At 32.9% G+C, this 15,132-nt stretch overlaps 1 protein-coding gene across 1 annotated transcript; it reads left to right on the plus strand.

Annotated features, from left to right (window-relative positions):
- Window positions 1-6,588: 6,588 nt before the first annotated feature.
- SpdS (Spermidine Synthase) lies at window positions 6,589-14,439 on the plus strand. Its single transcript, XM_072527151.1, has 4 exons — window positions 6,589-7,034; window positions 8,960-9,158; window positions 9,219-9,453; window positions 14,107-14,439. Exons 1-4 carry the CDS (start codon window positions 6,904-6,906, stop codon window positions 14,415-14,417), a joined length of 876 nt encoding a protein of 291 aa, XP_072383252.1. The 5' UTR covers window positions 6,589-6,903; the 3' UTR covers window positions 14,418-14,439.
- Window positions 14,440-15,132: the final 693 nt, after the last annotated feature.

Below are 15,132 nucleotides of genomic sequence, written 5' to 3' on the forward strand. Positions count from 1 at the left end.
GAACTTAAGACATTTTGGTGATGCAGATATCGTGAAAACCTTTAAAATAAACCGCCTAGGATGGGTGAAAAAGATTTGCTAAAATCACCATGCTAAATAAAGCTCTCGGAAGAAGAAGAAGGGGACGACCTAAACTCAGATCTCTGGACGATTTGAGGAAGACTGGAGTGAGGGGATGGAGAAGACGGACACTCGACAGGGCAGGATGGAAAAATGTTTTGAGACAGGCCAGGACTCACGAAGGGCTGTAGCGCAAGTGTAAGAGGATAAAAGACTACAAAAATTCGGTAATCGAAAGGTAATTATATGTGACTTTCGCTGATTTTCCATTGCCAATATCTACAAATAATTCAATATCGTTTGTAGTTTGAGTGGTTATTAATGATGGAGTTGACTCTGTATTAAGATGTCATTCTGTTTGCAATAATCGTAGAAAATCTAAATTTATTAGTGTCGTTTAACTGTTTTCTACGTAACAACAAAGTGCTTTGCGTTGGCCAGAGATTTACAAGTTTTCCAAGAACATGGCCGGAAAGTTCTCTGATTAATTAATATGATAATACTATTTTGTATGTATAAGATAATTTGAAACACCAGTAAAGAAAATAAAATGGATACAAAAAAAATGGAATGTGCAAAACCTGACAGATGCGACAATTGCAGAACGGTACTCGGAAAACATCTCCAACGGGCTAAGGAACCAAAATGTAAATGAAGAAGGCCAGATATATAGACTCCTACTGGACCATAATAAAGGCAGTCATTGAAGCAGCAGCGAAAGAGGAAATAGGAACAGAAATTTGTGCCCGGAAAAATGATTGGTTTGACGATGAATACAAGAATGCCACAAAAAAAAAATGAAGCCTACAGAAAGATGCTTACCCGACGAACTAGAACAACTGTAGAGAATTGCCAGACAAAGAGAAGAAAAGGGGATACACAAAAAAAACGAAAGCACCTAAATGAGGAACTTAAATATATAAAAAACCTCAACAGAGAGAAAGAATTCGATCAATAAAAAGAAAACATCAATAGAAAAGAGTTCAAGGCAACCATAAGACAATCCAGAAGTGAGATTGAAACCTATTAACAACAAGGAAAGATGTATTGAATAGATGGGTGGAATACTTTAACCAGGCACTTAATATGGAGGAAGAAGGAGAAAACCTGATAGACGAAAGAGATGAGATACAGATACAAATCACCCGGAACAGATAATCTCCCAGCTGAACTATATAAAGGAACATGGTACCATAATGGCATTACAGCAGCTTATAAAAGTAATATGGACACAGAAATCCTTCCCCAATGATTGGAATATTGAAATACTTTGCACCATACACAAAAAAGGAGATATCTTGGAATGCTCTAACCACAGAGGAATTACGCTTCTAACTGCAGCGTACAAAATATTAACCACAGTACTATGGAGAACGGATAGTAGGAAAATACCAGGCTGGTTTCAGAGGTGGTAAATCGACAATTCATCAGATTGCAACCCTGAAACAAATTTTGAAAAACACTGGAATATGGCTTTAATACTCATCACATTTATCGACTACAAAGCAGCCTATGACTCTGTGAATAGAAGAGAAATGTTCAAAGCAATGAAAGAGCTAGGAATACCAAATTAGTTGGTAACTTTAACAAAACTAACTCTTGAAAAAGTTGAATGTAGAGTACGAATTCAGGGGGAACTGTCTGAACCTTTTAAAACAAATAACAGGGTGCGTCAGGGAGACCCACTCTCCTGTATACTGTTTAATCTTTTTTTTTTAATTGCCGTATTGCCAGATTCCAGTAAGAGCCTAAGAAGGTATCCATTGAATTCTGATAGACAACGGTGGGGGAAATCTTTTTTGGACATCTACGTCACGGAACAAGACATCTTGGCATCTTTCGGCCGAGTAGGATACTAGGCCAGAAGATCCTATGGTAGTGCCGGATTAACCGTGTTCCGGCTAAAACCTTCACCACCGTTCCAGAGAGGTGGTCTTGCCACTTAATTACAACTAAAATAAAAAACTAAAAATTTATAAATAACCATACCTATTACCGTAAATCAAAAAATGTTTCAGACGTTAGGCCATAAACTAATAAATAATATTAACCATAAATTTCAGATCCCTGGCTCAATTTCCTCCTCTGTCCTCCTGCTCCTTTTTCTTCATCGCCCCAAAAATCAGACAGTGTACTTCTCTCCTCTCAACATTATGTTTACAACGTTTCTTTCATCCAGCCCCAAACCCATTCGCCTCTTGAAATCTCCCCTCTCATTTGCCAATCTCTGGCAGTTAAAAATGTGAGCGGAAGCGTCCGGTACCCCACAAACAGTACAGTCTGCCGAGGCAGATTTGCCTATTCTATTTGTGAAGGTACTAAAACTACCATGCCCGGTCAGAAACTGCGTCAGGAAGTAATCGAGTTTCCTGAACTTACATTCCCACCACGCCTCAGATCGGGAATAAGCTCCTTCGTCCACCTTGTTTAATCCGGCTCTGGAAAAAGTAATACGTATGTCACAAATCACAACTAATGTAATATATGATAGATCAGTGCAAATCCTGGCTTATGCTGATGATATCAATATTGTTTTGAGAACGGAAAACGCTGTACGAGAGAGGTATGTAGCATTAAAAGAATAAGCTACAAAAATTAGTTTAATAATAAACACCAACAAAACGAAGTATATGAAAATAAGCACGCAATCACAAATCCTACGCCCACTTGTTGTAGAATACGACGTCATCGAAGCAGTGAACGAATTTGTATACCTGGGAGCGCTGAAAACTCGCTTAACACTGAAAATATTACTACCGCAGAATTTGCACTGCCAACAGATGCTATTTTGAGCTCAATCTCCTTAAATCGAGAAATACAAAAAGAAAACTCTACAAAACAATAATACGCCCAGTCCTAACATATGGTTCATGGACTGGAAAAATAATGAAAACATGTTAGGATGTTTCGAAAGAAAATTACTAAGGCGAATCTATCGAGCAGTGAATGACAATGGAGTGTGGAGAAGACGATAAAACTTCGAACTTTATAGAATATACCAGGAACCCGATATCGTAAAACATATTAAGATTAAGGACGTCTGAGGTGGATAGGGCATATAATGCGGATGGAACAAAATCACAGCTAGAAAAACGCTCCTTGATAGATCCATTGCTCAGAGAAGAAGAGCAAGACCTAGGACAAGGCTCTTTGATAACATTGATAGAGACATGAGAAATATGGGAATACATGCTTGGCGGAGAAAGGCGATGGATAGGGACGACTGGAGTGAAATTCTTGATGAGGCTAGGATCAACGCAGGGTTGTAAAGCCAGAGTGATGATGATGATACTATGTTGAACTTTTATAACCTGAAATAACCTTGCTGTGGCACAAAAGAAATTAACCCTCCAAGGTTATAACAACGACAGTAGACGTTGTTCCCTGTCTAGTTAAATTCCCAAAGCTATATAGTTTAAAAATGGTTTTGTTAGTTTTCAAACAAACTTACAGGGATATATTGATATGCACGTGAACACTGCCTGGCGGTCCATTTAGCAGTAAGTAGGTACATAATATATCTATTTTTGATATAAATATGTATTACTAGTTTTAGAAAAATAAATAAAATACGATAATTTTTAGCATTATAATTGATGATCGTCTACAGAAGTCATAACAGTTTATTTCACCTTTATTGCGAAGGTATTTTTTTAGTTTAGTTTTTGAAGATAAATATTGTCTGAATTATTTTGCAGTAATATGGATCTTCAATATATAAAATAAAAAAAATTAAATACTTTGTAGTGGACAAATGAAGAAATATGAAAAATATTAGACTCACTAAAAAATGCTTATTCGTCTGACACTGATAATTCTGACACAGATAGTGTTGAACAAAAATGCAACTCCATTTATGCTAATACATGCCTATAAAACCCCATTAATCGGGAATAAAAATATTTGTCCTATGCGATTTGTATTGAACTAAATATTGTGCATTAAAAAGATACAAAAACCGTCTAGCTTCCACTTTTGTAAGATAACAGCCATTGAAACTATCACTTTATCAACAACAAACAAACAAACAAAGCAGTTTGTTATGACAGAAAAAAAGTGGTACATTGACATGGACTATCCACAGATCATCAAAGAATACAACAGTCATAAGAGTGGTGTTGATTTTATGGATGGTCTAAGGGACAGATATGTATGGCATATAAACATAAGACATATAATATAAAATAGACTAACTGCTGCAATACACTTGTGTTCCACCAGTTTGACAGAGAAAACTGACACAAAGCAGTCCCTGCATCTCTGTCTAATAGGCTGGATTTATCGACCACATGACCTTCTCATTGGTCATTTAGGTTGATAAACCTGGAAATTAGAAAAAGATGCATGGAGTACTTTGTGTCAGTTTTGTCTATCACACTGTGGGAACGGGCTGGTATTGTAACAATCAGTCTACCTGTGTTTATAATGAATTTGACTACTGTTCTAAATTGCTCCAAACTAATCCAAAATATTCAAGTTCAGACGTTTCATGTCTTTTATCAATATGCAAGAACAAACTGATGTTTTAATATATTTATTTTACTTTTTGGAATATTTATTAAACAGGTGTACATACTGATAAAATAATAGAATCCTCATTCTTTAACTTTTACTTCGTAAATATATGTACAACAAAACTAAACAATAAATTCACCCTAGAATAAAATTATTACTAATTTTATGTTTTCGAATCAGTTTCTTCCGGTCGTTTCTTTTCACTTGGCTCTTCGGAAGAGGTTAATTCGTGGTCTAATCTTTCCTTGGCCCTAACAATTTTAGATTGGAGGTACAGAGAAGTTTTTTCATTTGCTTTAAATAAACTTTGGTATTTCTCTTCTATTTCTTCCTTCGTTAAGTTCCTTATATTCAATATTTGTTTAGCTTCATCAAGAGATAATCCTAGTTTTTGATTTGCTACCCTTTCAGTTCTAGTTTTAGCATTTCCTAACCTTTGAGCAGCTTGCTGAGAAGCTTCTATTTCTTGTTTAATGGCTCTTGCAAAAGCTCTGCCTATAACTTGTGAACCTGCAATAATTAGTTGTGCTATATATCTGGCCATAATTATAAGGATTTGTTATTTTTTATAAAAATAGAACTTTACCACATAACCTCTAAATACTGACAAACTAATGCGGCTAACCTTGCACGTGAATTGCGTCTTCTTTTTTGTATAGTGTCAAAAAAGTGTTGTATAGTTACGTGAGTAATTGTTTTACAACCACTTAATTTTGGTATTGACTGATAAGTATAAATTTTTACAATTATACTGTTTATTTCAAGTAAATATTGTTATATACTCGTTTTGCTGATTCCAATCCCTAGAAAATTTCGTTTTTTTTTGCAACGTGAGTTAAATTGTGACCGATTGGTAGTGGCTGGAAATTACTATACAACCAAGTATACATGCTCAAATATTTAAACAAAAAACATTCACATGCAGTTATTAACAAAATAAAATTGCATTGTTAACACAAAAGTTTAAAATTTTATAGTCATTTATAGATTAGTATTTACAAATGTAAAGTTTTTATTGAAAATTAATGAATAGGTATACACTCCCATTATTTATGATTTTTATCCTTTTTTTTTTCAATGAAAGAAGTCTACAACGTACAACAGTAAGTATTTCCGTTGATAATACTGAAAAGTAGTAATTTTTTTGTTCAGTATCTGACAATGAATCTGCCAAAATATTCCCGAGCTGGGGAATAATAATAAAATATTATAGCTGCTTAACAATGTTATTTATATCAACGATAATAATCAATTAAGACAGATAATGAGTACATAATTTGATCAAAAAGTTATAACAGATCCTTGTTATACAATCTAAAAGCTATTTAATATACCTAAATAAGAATATTAATTGACATAGTATGCCCATTTAAAACACCAGTGTGTAACATTTATGTCATTATCATGTTCAGTATAAAGGTGGTTTGTAAACAGATTATGTAGACATAGACACACAATTTTATTAAGAAAATTACAAACACTAAGTTAGGTCCGGTACTATGGTCGGGTACAAGTATGTGCCATTCTGTACCAGTGGTTAAACTCCGAAACCAAGTCATTTTCATTGCACATTACTCTGATTGTTTTTTTGATGGTTCTATAAAAAAGATGAACATTGACTAGCAGTGTTTGTTATAAATAATTCAAAACAACATTTGGTATACCATCAAAACAAAGAGAGCAAAGTCTCCACGTATCAATCAATTCAGCAAAATCCAAGATGTTTTAAAATATTTATTTGTTAACTAAAATACCTGGCCATAACGTTGTATATTAGGTATTATCATTCGCTGTAAACTGTAAATAATACATGTAAAGTATCAAAAATATCTACCCTAAACTTTAATAGTTTCAAAAGGACTTTGCGGTATCATTATCGGAAATCTTACTTAGATTTATATTTTCCCTAAACTACGCCTATGCCTTGATCCTTTTTAAAAACAATAACGACATAACCACAGCAATTTATAAGGCAATTATTTTCATTTATCTATTGCAATGGAATTTGTTTTGTACATATATGATGTTAAGGATTATATTCGGTATTGTTAACCAACCCAAGAAGTTGCATTATTGAACTACATATTAGATTTCATAGACAAAGCATTTTTTTCACTTCATTTTTTTATTGAGTTATAGATTTGTCGGCTGACCTTGCATATCGCGGTGATACTTATTGGTTAAATGTCGTGTAGGTCTTTATCATATAGATAATGAACACGAATAGTAGCTAGAAAATATTATCAATGTTATTTGTTACTGTTATTTGATAGTGTATTTCTTTTAAAATCGACCGTTGACTGATAAACAGCGGCTTTAAGGTTAAAGATGGATCAAGTTAAAAATGGTTGGTTTAGCGAAATATCCGATCTGTGGCCTGGTCAGTGCTTTTCCTTAAAGGTAAAAGAAGTTCTATATAAGGATAAGTCGGATTACCAGGATATCTTAATATTCGAATCGTAAGTACTGTTTAAAATAATCTTGTAACAGTAGTTGTTAATTAAACGGACTAATATGGCAATAAAAAACATTAGATACATAAAACATTAATTAATTTATGATTTGATGCCATTACTACTTTATTTTTATTCCTTTTAAAATTTTAGTTAACCATAAATAATAATTGATCCCAATTTAACAATCCACATCTGAATGAGGAAGTTACTAGTCAACCGTTCTGAATGGGAGTTTATACTTTTGTCTATTAATTTTACTGATTTTACACTTACACACGCACATATTATTTTGATATGACGAAATAAACATAGTTATAAACATTTGTATCAATTTTAAAAACAGACCAACATTGGTCAATAATGTAAATATATTTATTATTGTATAAGAAAAACAGGAAGTGGTTAACTAAATAATGTAAGTTGTAAGTAGTTCGTCCTTAGCATTTTAGTCGGGATTCACAAAAGTCTGAAACTGTTTCTTCTTTCTTTTATAAAAGACAAGTGGTATAATAGTAATAGACTATTGGTATAACCAAAGAATAAAGACGCATATGCCTCCATACCGTTGATATAACATTGGGCGGAAATTTTATATTTGCATATTGTTTATCTTTTAAATTAAGTATCTGATTACTATTTTTCTCAAATGGTATCTATTTTTACTGTTTCATTTTTTTTTACATTTCACGTTCTTTATGGAACATACATAAATCAAAATATTTAATAAAGCTGTGGAAAAATCCGTTGTGATAATGGTTTTAATATGATATAACTATTCGAGTAATAATATGTTATTCAATTATGTATGAATAAGTATTAGGCTTTGTTTTGTAGGGAAAATACAGATTTACATGTTACTTGAATACCAATGGCATTCATAAATGTGAAATGTGACCAGTTAAATTCATCAAACGATCGGTTGGGTAGTCATCTCTTTGTCTCTAGACGCTTGTCAATGTCAAGCACAAAACACGATGTGAAACGATCATCATCCAGTAGCGGAACTACATATTATTAAATGGGGTGATTAATATTTTTATTGTAAACATTGTTACTTTATGCCTTGTTTAAAAATAGTAAAAGGGTTTTAAAAACCTTGATTTATCTAAAAAAAAAATACTAAAAACCTTACCAGTATCATCTTTTTTATATAGACATTTACTTCGCTATTCAATAGATACATTCAATAGACCTTGGCAGTCTTACATTAGGAAATTTTTGTATTTAATTTTTGACGGACAATAAAAGACAAGGCTAAAAAACGAGTTGTGCAGTGTGACCTAGCGAATATCCCAACTGTAATCTTCAGCATAAAATTCTTAGGCAAGGGATATGTTTTGAGAACGTATTATCCAGAATCTCCAAGACGAACGATATATTTTGTCGTGAATCTTTGCTGAAAAATATCGGCAACTAACTCCCTGACAAGTACTTTGTTGTTTTAGAATATATTACACCTATTACAACACCTTGAAAATAAAACGTTCAAAATATTCTGAAAAGATTATTGAACAATATAACTTGGCTATTGCAGCCGTACCTACATAAAATCAACATCCTCAGCTTCATCGAACGAGTACATCCTATCAGTTAAGAAATAAATATTAATCCAATCAAATCTATAATTGAAAAAAGTTATTCCCATTCCCTAAAAAGGATAAAACAGCTAATATTTATTCAGCTTTATTACTTTTTGTAATGTATATTATTATTCGAAATTTTAGTTCAAATGGTTATTCTTTCAATGATGGTTCATCATAGAAAGATATTGTAAAATGTTATGTCATAATTAAAATACATATACTTATGTAATATAGTATATTTAAGTATTAAATTCTTTTGTTGTACAATTACTTTGCGCTATTTGTATTAAATTATTTTATCTTCCTCGTTTTGTAATACAAAACTAAAACAGTGTTCATTTTTAGAACAAACAATGGAACTGCTTTGGTACTGGATGGAATTATACAATGTACCCAAAAGGATGAATTTTCATACCAAGAAATGCTAACATTCCTAGCTTTGTGCTGCCATGATAATCCCCAAAGGGTTCTTATTGTTGGTGGTGGAGATGGTGGGGTGGCCAGAGAAGTTCAGAAACATCCACTTGTAAAAGAAATTGTTCAGGTAACTTGGAATTGATTGCTATGGTGTTAACGATTATTTAAATTTAAAAAAAAATTCTAGGTCGAGATCGACGAGAAAGTGGTAAATGCAAGCAAAAAACATCTTCCTTTCATGGCTAAAGGTTTCGATTCTCCCAAATTAACATTAAAGATCTGTGATGGATTCGAATATATGAAGAACCACAAAAATGAATTCGATGTTATTATAACTGACTCTTCCGATCCGATTGGACCAGCTGTGAATCTCTTTACTGAATCGTATTATAAACTTGCCAAAGAAGCACTTAAAACAAATGGTAAGTATTTGCTAGCGATGTTGTTGAGCCCTTGATATATTTAAAAAAAAAGATATCAGGTACCTATTAGATAGGTAAAAATATGTATGTCATTTCTTGTATTTATTTTGTTAGTTGTGGAGATTTCTATAATAAACCTTTCCCTTTTAGTATTTATTACTATTTTATTATTGTTCAAATACCAGCCATTCGGCACTTACTCACTGTAACTGTAAAATTCACTCGTCCGTGACACCTAGGGGCTCTTTAAGTGTTATCGATCGCTAGGTGCCTGATATTCTGAAGTAACTTGGGGTCAAGCAGTACTGTTTTTTAAATAGTCTAATAAAGATATTCGCCAAATCTATAATTAGTTTAATATTCTCTAGGAGATTTTTCAGAATACCACCAATAGTTGTTAGAATTATAGGTATCGTCTTGGTACTGTCCCTTGTACTTTGTCTCCTTATTTTGTCTATCGAGATTTCTATACTTGCCATTTTTTTATATTTAACACTCAGTTTTTTTTTGGTATCGCCACATCAATAAGCATTGTGCATTGTTTGTCTAGTTAGTTTGTGATCTAGTAAAAGATCCGCTCTATTATGTGCAACTTGTTGGTCTGTGAGCACTACATGGTCTCGGTATAACTTGTAATTGCTCCAGGATACTATCTAGCTAGGGAAATAGCTAGTTGGAGAAGTTTATTATATTTTACTCAGCGTGGCTAGAGCAGAGAGGTCTTTCTCTACGTTAATAAGAGTGAAGTTAGGGCAAGGATGGGGAAACCCGACTCACGGGTCTTAGCAGGATCTTTAGTGTTGTTTTTTCCCTTCGGTATTAAGTAAGTCGTTCTTTGAATAAGGAATGACGGTTTTTATGATGGAAGTACTCATGAACACTCGTCGCACACAAGTCGCTTTGACAGGTGCGCCTCGTATCTTCTTTTTGTAAAAAAAAAAGAGGTTAGTCTTTGTATGTGGGTATATTTTATTTTATAAAAACCCTTAAAAGGGCAACATTACAAGCACGAACGTTTTCGGAACAACTGTTCCATCATCAGGTTAAAAATGCCTAAAATAAGTACAAACCATTTAATTACAGCAAACGTGGTTTAAAATTTTGACTAAGGTTAAAAACAATAAAATGGTTATACTTACAGGTTAACATGCCTGAGCCACCAAAATATTTGGGTAAAAACCCTTTAAAATGAAAAATGTTACCAAAGATTGTACATGATGTTTATAATATTATATGATGTTTAATATTTTAATTAGATTTTACTTCAGGTAACATACACCCATGCTTAAGTGAGTTCCAGTGTCCGGAGAGTAAACCTCTTCAAACGGACTACGGTTGGCAACTGATTGATGAAATACTCACGAACGGTGTCAAAAACAAAATGTCAATGAACCATGAAACAGTGTTAGTTAAACATTATATTACTACAGCCAAAAGATTAAAAAACTTTGATGATGTTAAAATGATAACAATAATCCAGGTGTTGGGATTTAAAAATTTTTCTATTATTATTTAATATTGGATGTAAAAGATGTAAATTACTGGTGTTGTTGAAGGTCATGTTTAAGAGGATGACGTATGCATTAGGCAGCTTATGTTACTCTTTATCGTATGGAGTGTGGTCTAAAAGGTGTAATTTGTGAAGAATTAGCTGAAATATATGGAAATGTCCTTTTATGTTGCTAACATCTAGGACAAGGAAAAATAAATAGTATATATTTGTAGCTAATGTAAGACTTTTTAAGTAGATGAAATTGTTTAATACTGCTAGTATCGTAAAAATTTTTTTAATTTAAGTGAGTCCGATAGATTGAGAAAAAGTGATTGAAAATCTTCCGGCTGAAGGAATTAAAGTTATAATATATGTGATTAAATTTAAAAATTTTTTGGAAAGACTGAGATCCTCAGAGACCTGGCAGGAATAAAAGTAAATGGAATGACTAAAGAATAAAGGAGAGTGGGTTAAAGGGAAATGAATGAGTTAATCAACAAAATTAGAGATGATAGAGGTCCTTCATGCTTAAAGCATCTAGCACCCTGAACAAAATATATTTTGGTTATATTAAAATCTGATACATAAAAGCCTGAAATTTTATTTGTGAGTATGGTGTACTAAGTTGTTGACTAAGAGAGGGGGGAGCAATGGTTGATTAAAGGTTTAGGTAAAGTGGGAGAAAGTGAATTCTGATGAATTGCTGGATTGTGTTTAAATGTTTACTGAGTTTAGAACTAATGGGTGGATGGTAGATATATGAAAAGACAGAGAACTAGCAAAAGAAAAAAGAATGGACAGGAATATGGTGAAAACGTGAAGATTGTGAATTGTTTCATTATTTCACAATCTTCACGTTTTCACCATATTCCTGTCCATTCTTTTTTCTTTTGCTAGTTCTCTGTCTTTTCATATATCTACCATCCACCCATTAGTTCTAAACTCAGTAAACATTTAAACACAATCCAGCAATTCATCAGAATTCACTTTCTCCCACTTTACCTAAACCTTTAATCAACCATTGCTCCCCCCTCTCTTAGTCAACAACTTAGTACACCATACTCACAAATAAAATTTCAGGCTTTTATGTATCAGATTTTAATATAACCAAAATATATTTTGTTCAGGGTGCTAGATGCTTTAAGCATGAAGGACCTCTATCATCTCTAATTTTGTTGATTAACTCATTCATTTCTCTTTAACCCACTCTCCTTTATTCTTTAGTCATTCCATTTACTTTTATTCCTGCCAGGTCTCTGAGGATCTCAGTCTTTCCAAAAAAATTTTTAAATTTAATCACATATATTATAACTTTAATTCCTTCAGCCGGAAGATTTTCAATCACTTTTTCTCAATCTATCGGACTCACTTATATTAAAAAAATTTTTACGATACTAGCAGTATTAAACAATTTCATCTACTTAAAAAGTCTTACATTAGCTACAAATATATACTATTTATTTTTCCTTGTCCTAGATGTTAGCAACATAAAAGGACATTTCCATATATTTCAGCTAATTCTTCACAAATTACACCTTTTAGACCACACTCCATACGATAAAGAGTAACATAAGCTGCCTAATGCATACGTCATCCTCTTAAACATGACCTTCAACAACACCAGTAATTTACATCTTTTACATCCAATATTAAATAATTATAGAAAAATTTTTAAATCCCAACACCTGGATTACTGTTATCATTTTAACATCATCAACGTTTTTTAATCTTTTGGCTGTAGTAATATAATGTTTAACTAACACTGTTTCATGGTTCATTGACATTTTGTTTTTGACACCGTTCGTGAGTATTTCATCAATCAGTTGCCAACCGTAGTCCGTTTGAAGAGGTTTACTCTCCGGACACTGGAACTCACTTAAGCATGGGTGTATGTTACCTGAAGTAAAATCTAATTAAAATATTAAACATCATATAATATTATAAACATCATGTACAATCTTTGGTAACATTTTTCATTTTAAAGGGTTTTTACCCAAATATTTTGGTGGCTCAGGCATGTTAACCTGTAAGTATAACCATTTTATTGTTTTTAACCTTAGTCAAAATTTTAAACCACGTTTGCTGTAATTAAATGGTTTGTACTTATTTTAGGCATTTTTAACCTGATGATGGAACAGTTGTTCCGAAAACGTTCGTGCTTGTAATGTTGCCCTTTTAAGGGTTTTTATAAAATAAAATATACCCACATACAAAGACTAACCTCTTTTGTTATACGTGGTATACAGCCAGCTACAGGAATTATTTTCCTTGTGGATTTTCTTTTTGTAGCTTGTTTGAAAATCAAAGTTGATTTTTTCAAACTCATGAATTTCTTTCCTATTTGTGTTTGATTTATTGCCATTTCTACACTAAAATTGATTTTCCTATAGAACATCTCTAACCACTTAAAAGTATATTATCACATTTCCGGTTTTTACTGATTTTGAATCTCATTGAGTGTTCTGAGTAAATGGAGAATTCTTGTTTTAGTGTGACCAGGCACATGTTATCAATATCCCTACCCAGTAATTCATACTACCATTTACTTTTAAAACCGTTAAATTTGTATACAGTACGTTCTATTTCGGTTACCAGGTCATCATGTGACTACAGCACCATCAGCGGGTGGAGCCCTTGGTGTTGTTTTGCTCGCTTATGGTTATTGTCTTCAACACCCTGTTCTCGACAACCCGTATGTTGTCACCTTTAGTACCGGCTCCAGACGTGGTCTGACAATCGCCTGGTAGCGACCCTCTACGTATACTTGTTTCCACGATCGGATATATTCAGAGAACATCCCTCCTTTGCAGGAGACTGCACCTAATAGGAGAACTAACAAAACGTCCCATAATATTCTTGAATTATTACAATTATTTGCAAAAGGTACTCTCTTGTATTTGAATCATATAATTAGCTTTACATGGTCCTATTATAAAGGCTTTTAATTTCTTGGAAATAGTACAAAGTAGAGGGAGGCTTTCAGATAACTAACATTTGTTAGAAATGAAATATTTAAGAAGGTAACTACTAACTGAAAGTTGACTGATAGCTCAGTAGATTAATAGTTACCTTTTTAACATATGTACTGTATTTTGATATTTAAGTAAATTGATATTTTTTTCATTAATCAATGGTTCTAATGTTAAAACAATATTTTACAGGTATCCTCAGTTGCCAAGCTGGAACTGTCTGGTCGGATTTACCACACGTCAAGAAAACTCTCACTAATTGCCGTAAACATTTTAAAGCAGTAAGATATGGCTTTTCAACCATTCCGAGCTACCCCGACGGGCAAATTGGTTACCTCGTGGCATCCAAAGATGGAAGTAATGATCTAAGAACTCCAAGATTCAAGTTTACACAAGAGCAACTTGATAATCTTAACTTGAGATTCTACAATGATGAAATGCATTCAGCTGCTTTTGTTTTACCAAATTTTGTAAAGAGGGAACTGAGAGAATTAGTTGAATAAATAAATCGTTGTTTTTTCTTTATATTGCTTTTTATTTATAATTGTTAAGACATGAAATCTGTTCTTTTGACCATTATCGTTGCGTTTTTCTGGCATGTGTTGACAGGTTTTGTCCATCCTTTTCGAGGCAATTCATTGGCTATGTGAGCAGTTTTTTGACGCGTTGCAGTCTATCTTTAACATTAGTAACTCTCCTCTTTTGTCCTGGCTAGGGCTAGGAAATAATGTCGGAAGTGACTTACGCCTTCCACAGTTAGCAGAGTTTGAGCAGAAGTTTTTGAATTTATTACTCGATATCTTCTTGAAATCATGTTTTCTCTTGTCTGGGTGATATCTTTTTTTGCAAATTCGCAATTGCAAAAATTGTAAACATTATTTTAAAATTGGAGCCTTTGATCCGCAAACTATTTAAAGATCGATTAGCAACTTATAAAGAATCGAGATTTGTGTTTTTTAATGACCGGGTACTTCTTGTTTTATCTATTAAACGCAGATGTAATTTATGTCTGTCTTAAGTATAGGATTATTTTAGCGCCTGGTCTCCTTTAAGTATCCCTAGTAGGCTGCAAATGACAAAATTTTTGAAGAAATTCAGAAAATGGTTGTAAAAAAACGATAATTGTACCTCTGCAAAAGAATGAACTAGTTAGGGTACCTGTTTTAGGCCACATTGCATGCCAATACGAGTAGCGGGTAGATACTCTTTTTACGTTCC

The sequence above is a fragment of the Diabrotica undecimpunctata genome, chromosome 3, assembly GCF_040954645.1.
Source record: "Diabrotica undecimpunctata isolate CICGRU chromosome 3, icDiaUnde3, whole genome shotgun sequence".
Taxonomy (NCBI): Eukaryota; Metazoa; Arthropoda; class Insecta; order Coleoptera; family Chrysomelidae; genus Diabrotica; species Diabrotica undecimpunctata.

What these genes read in the sequence shown, in the direction of transcription:
- SpdS (XM_072527151.1), top strand. Translation starts at nt 6,904, where the DNA reads ATGGATCAAGTTAAAAATGGTTGGTTTAGCGAAATATCCGATCTGTGG. An exon ending in TTGTAAAAGAAATTGTTCAG is followed by an intron (nt 9,159 to 9,218) that starts GTAACTTGGAAT and finishes AAAAAATTCTAG; the next exon opens with GTCGAGATCGACGAGAAAGT. An exon ending in AGAAGCACTTAAAACAAATG is followed by an intron (nt 9,454 to 14,106) that starts GTAAGTATTTGC and finishes AATATTTTACAG; the next exon opens with GTATCCTCAGTTGCCAAGCT.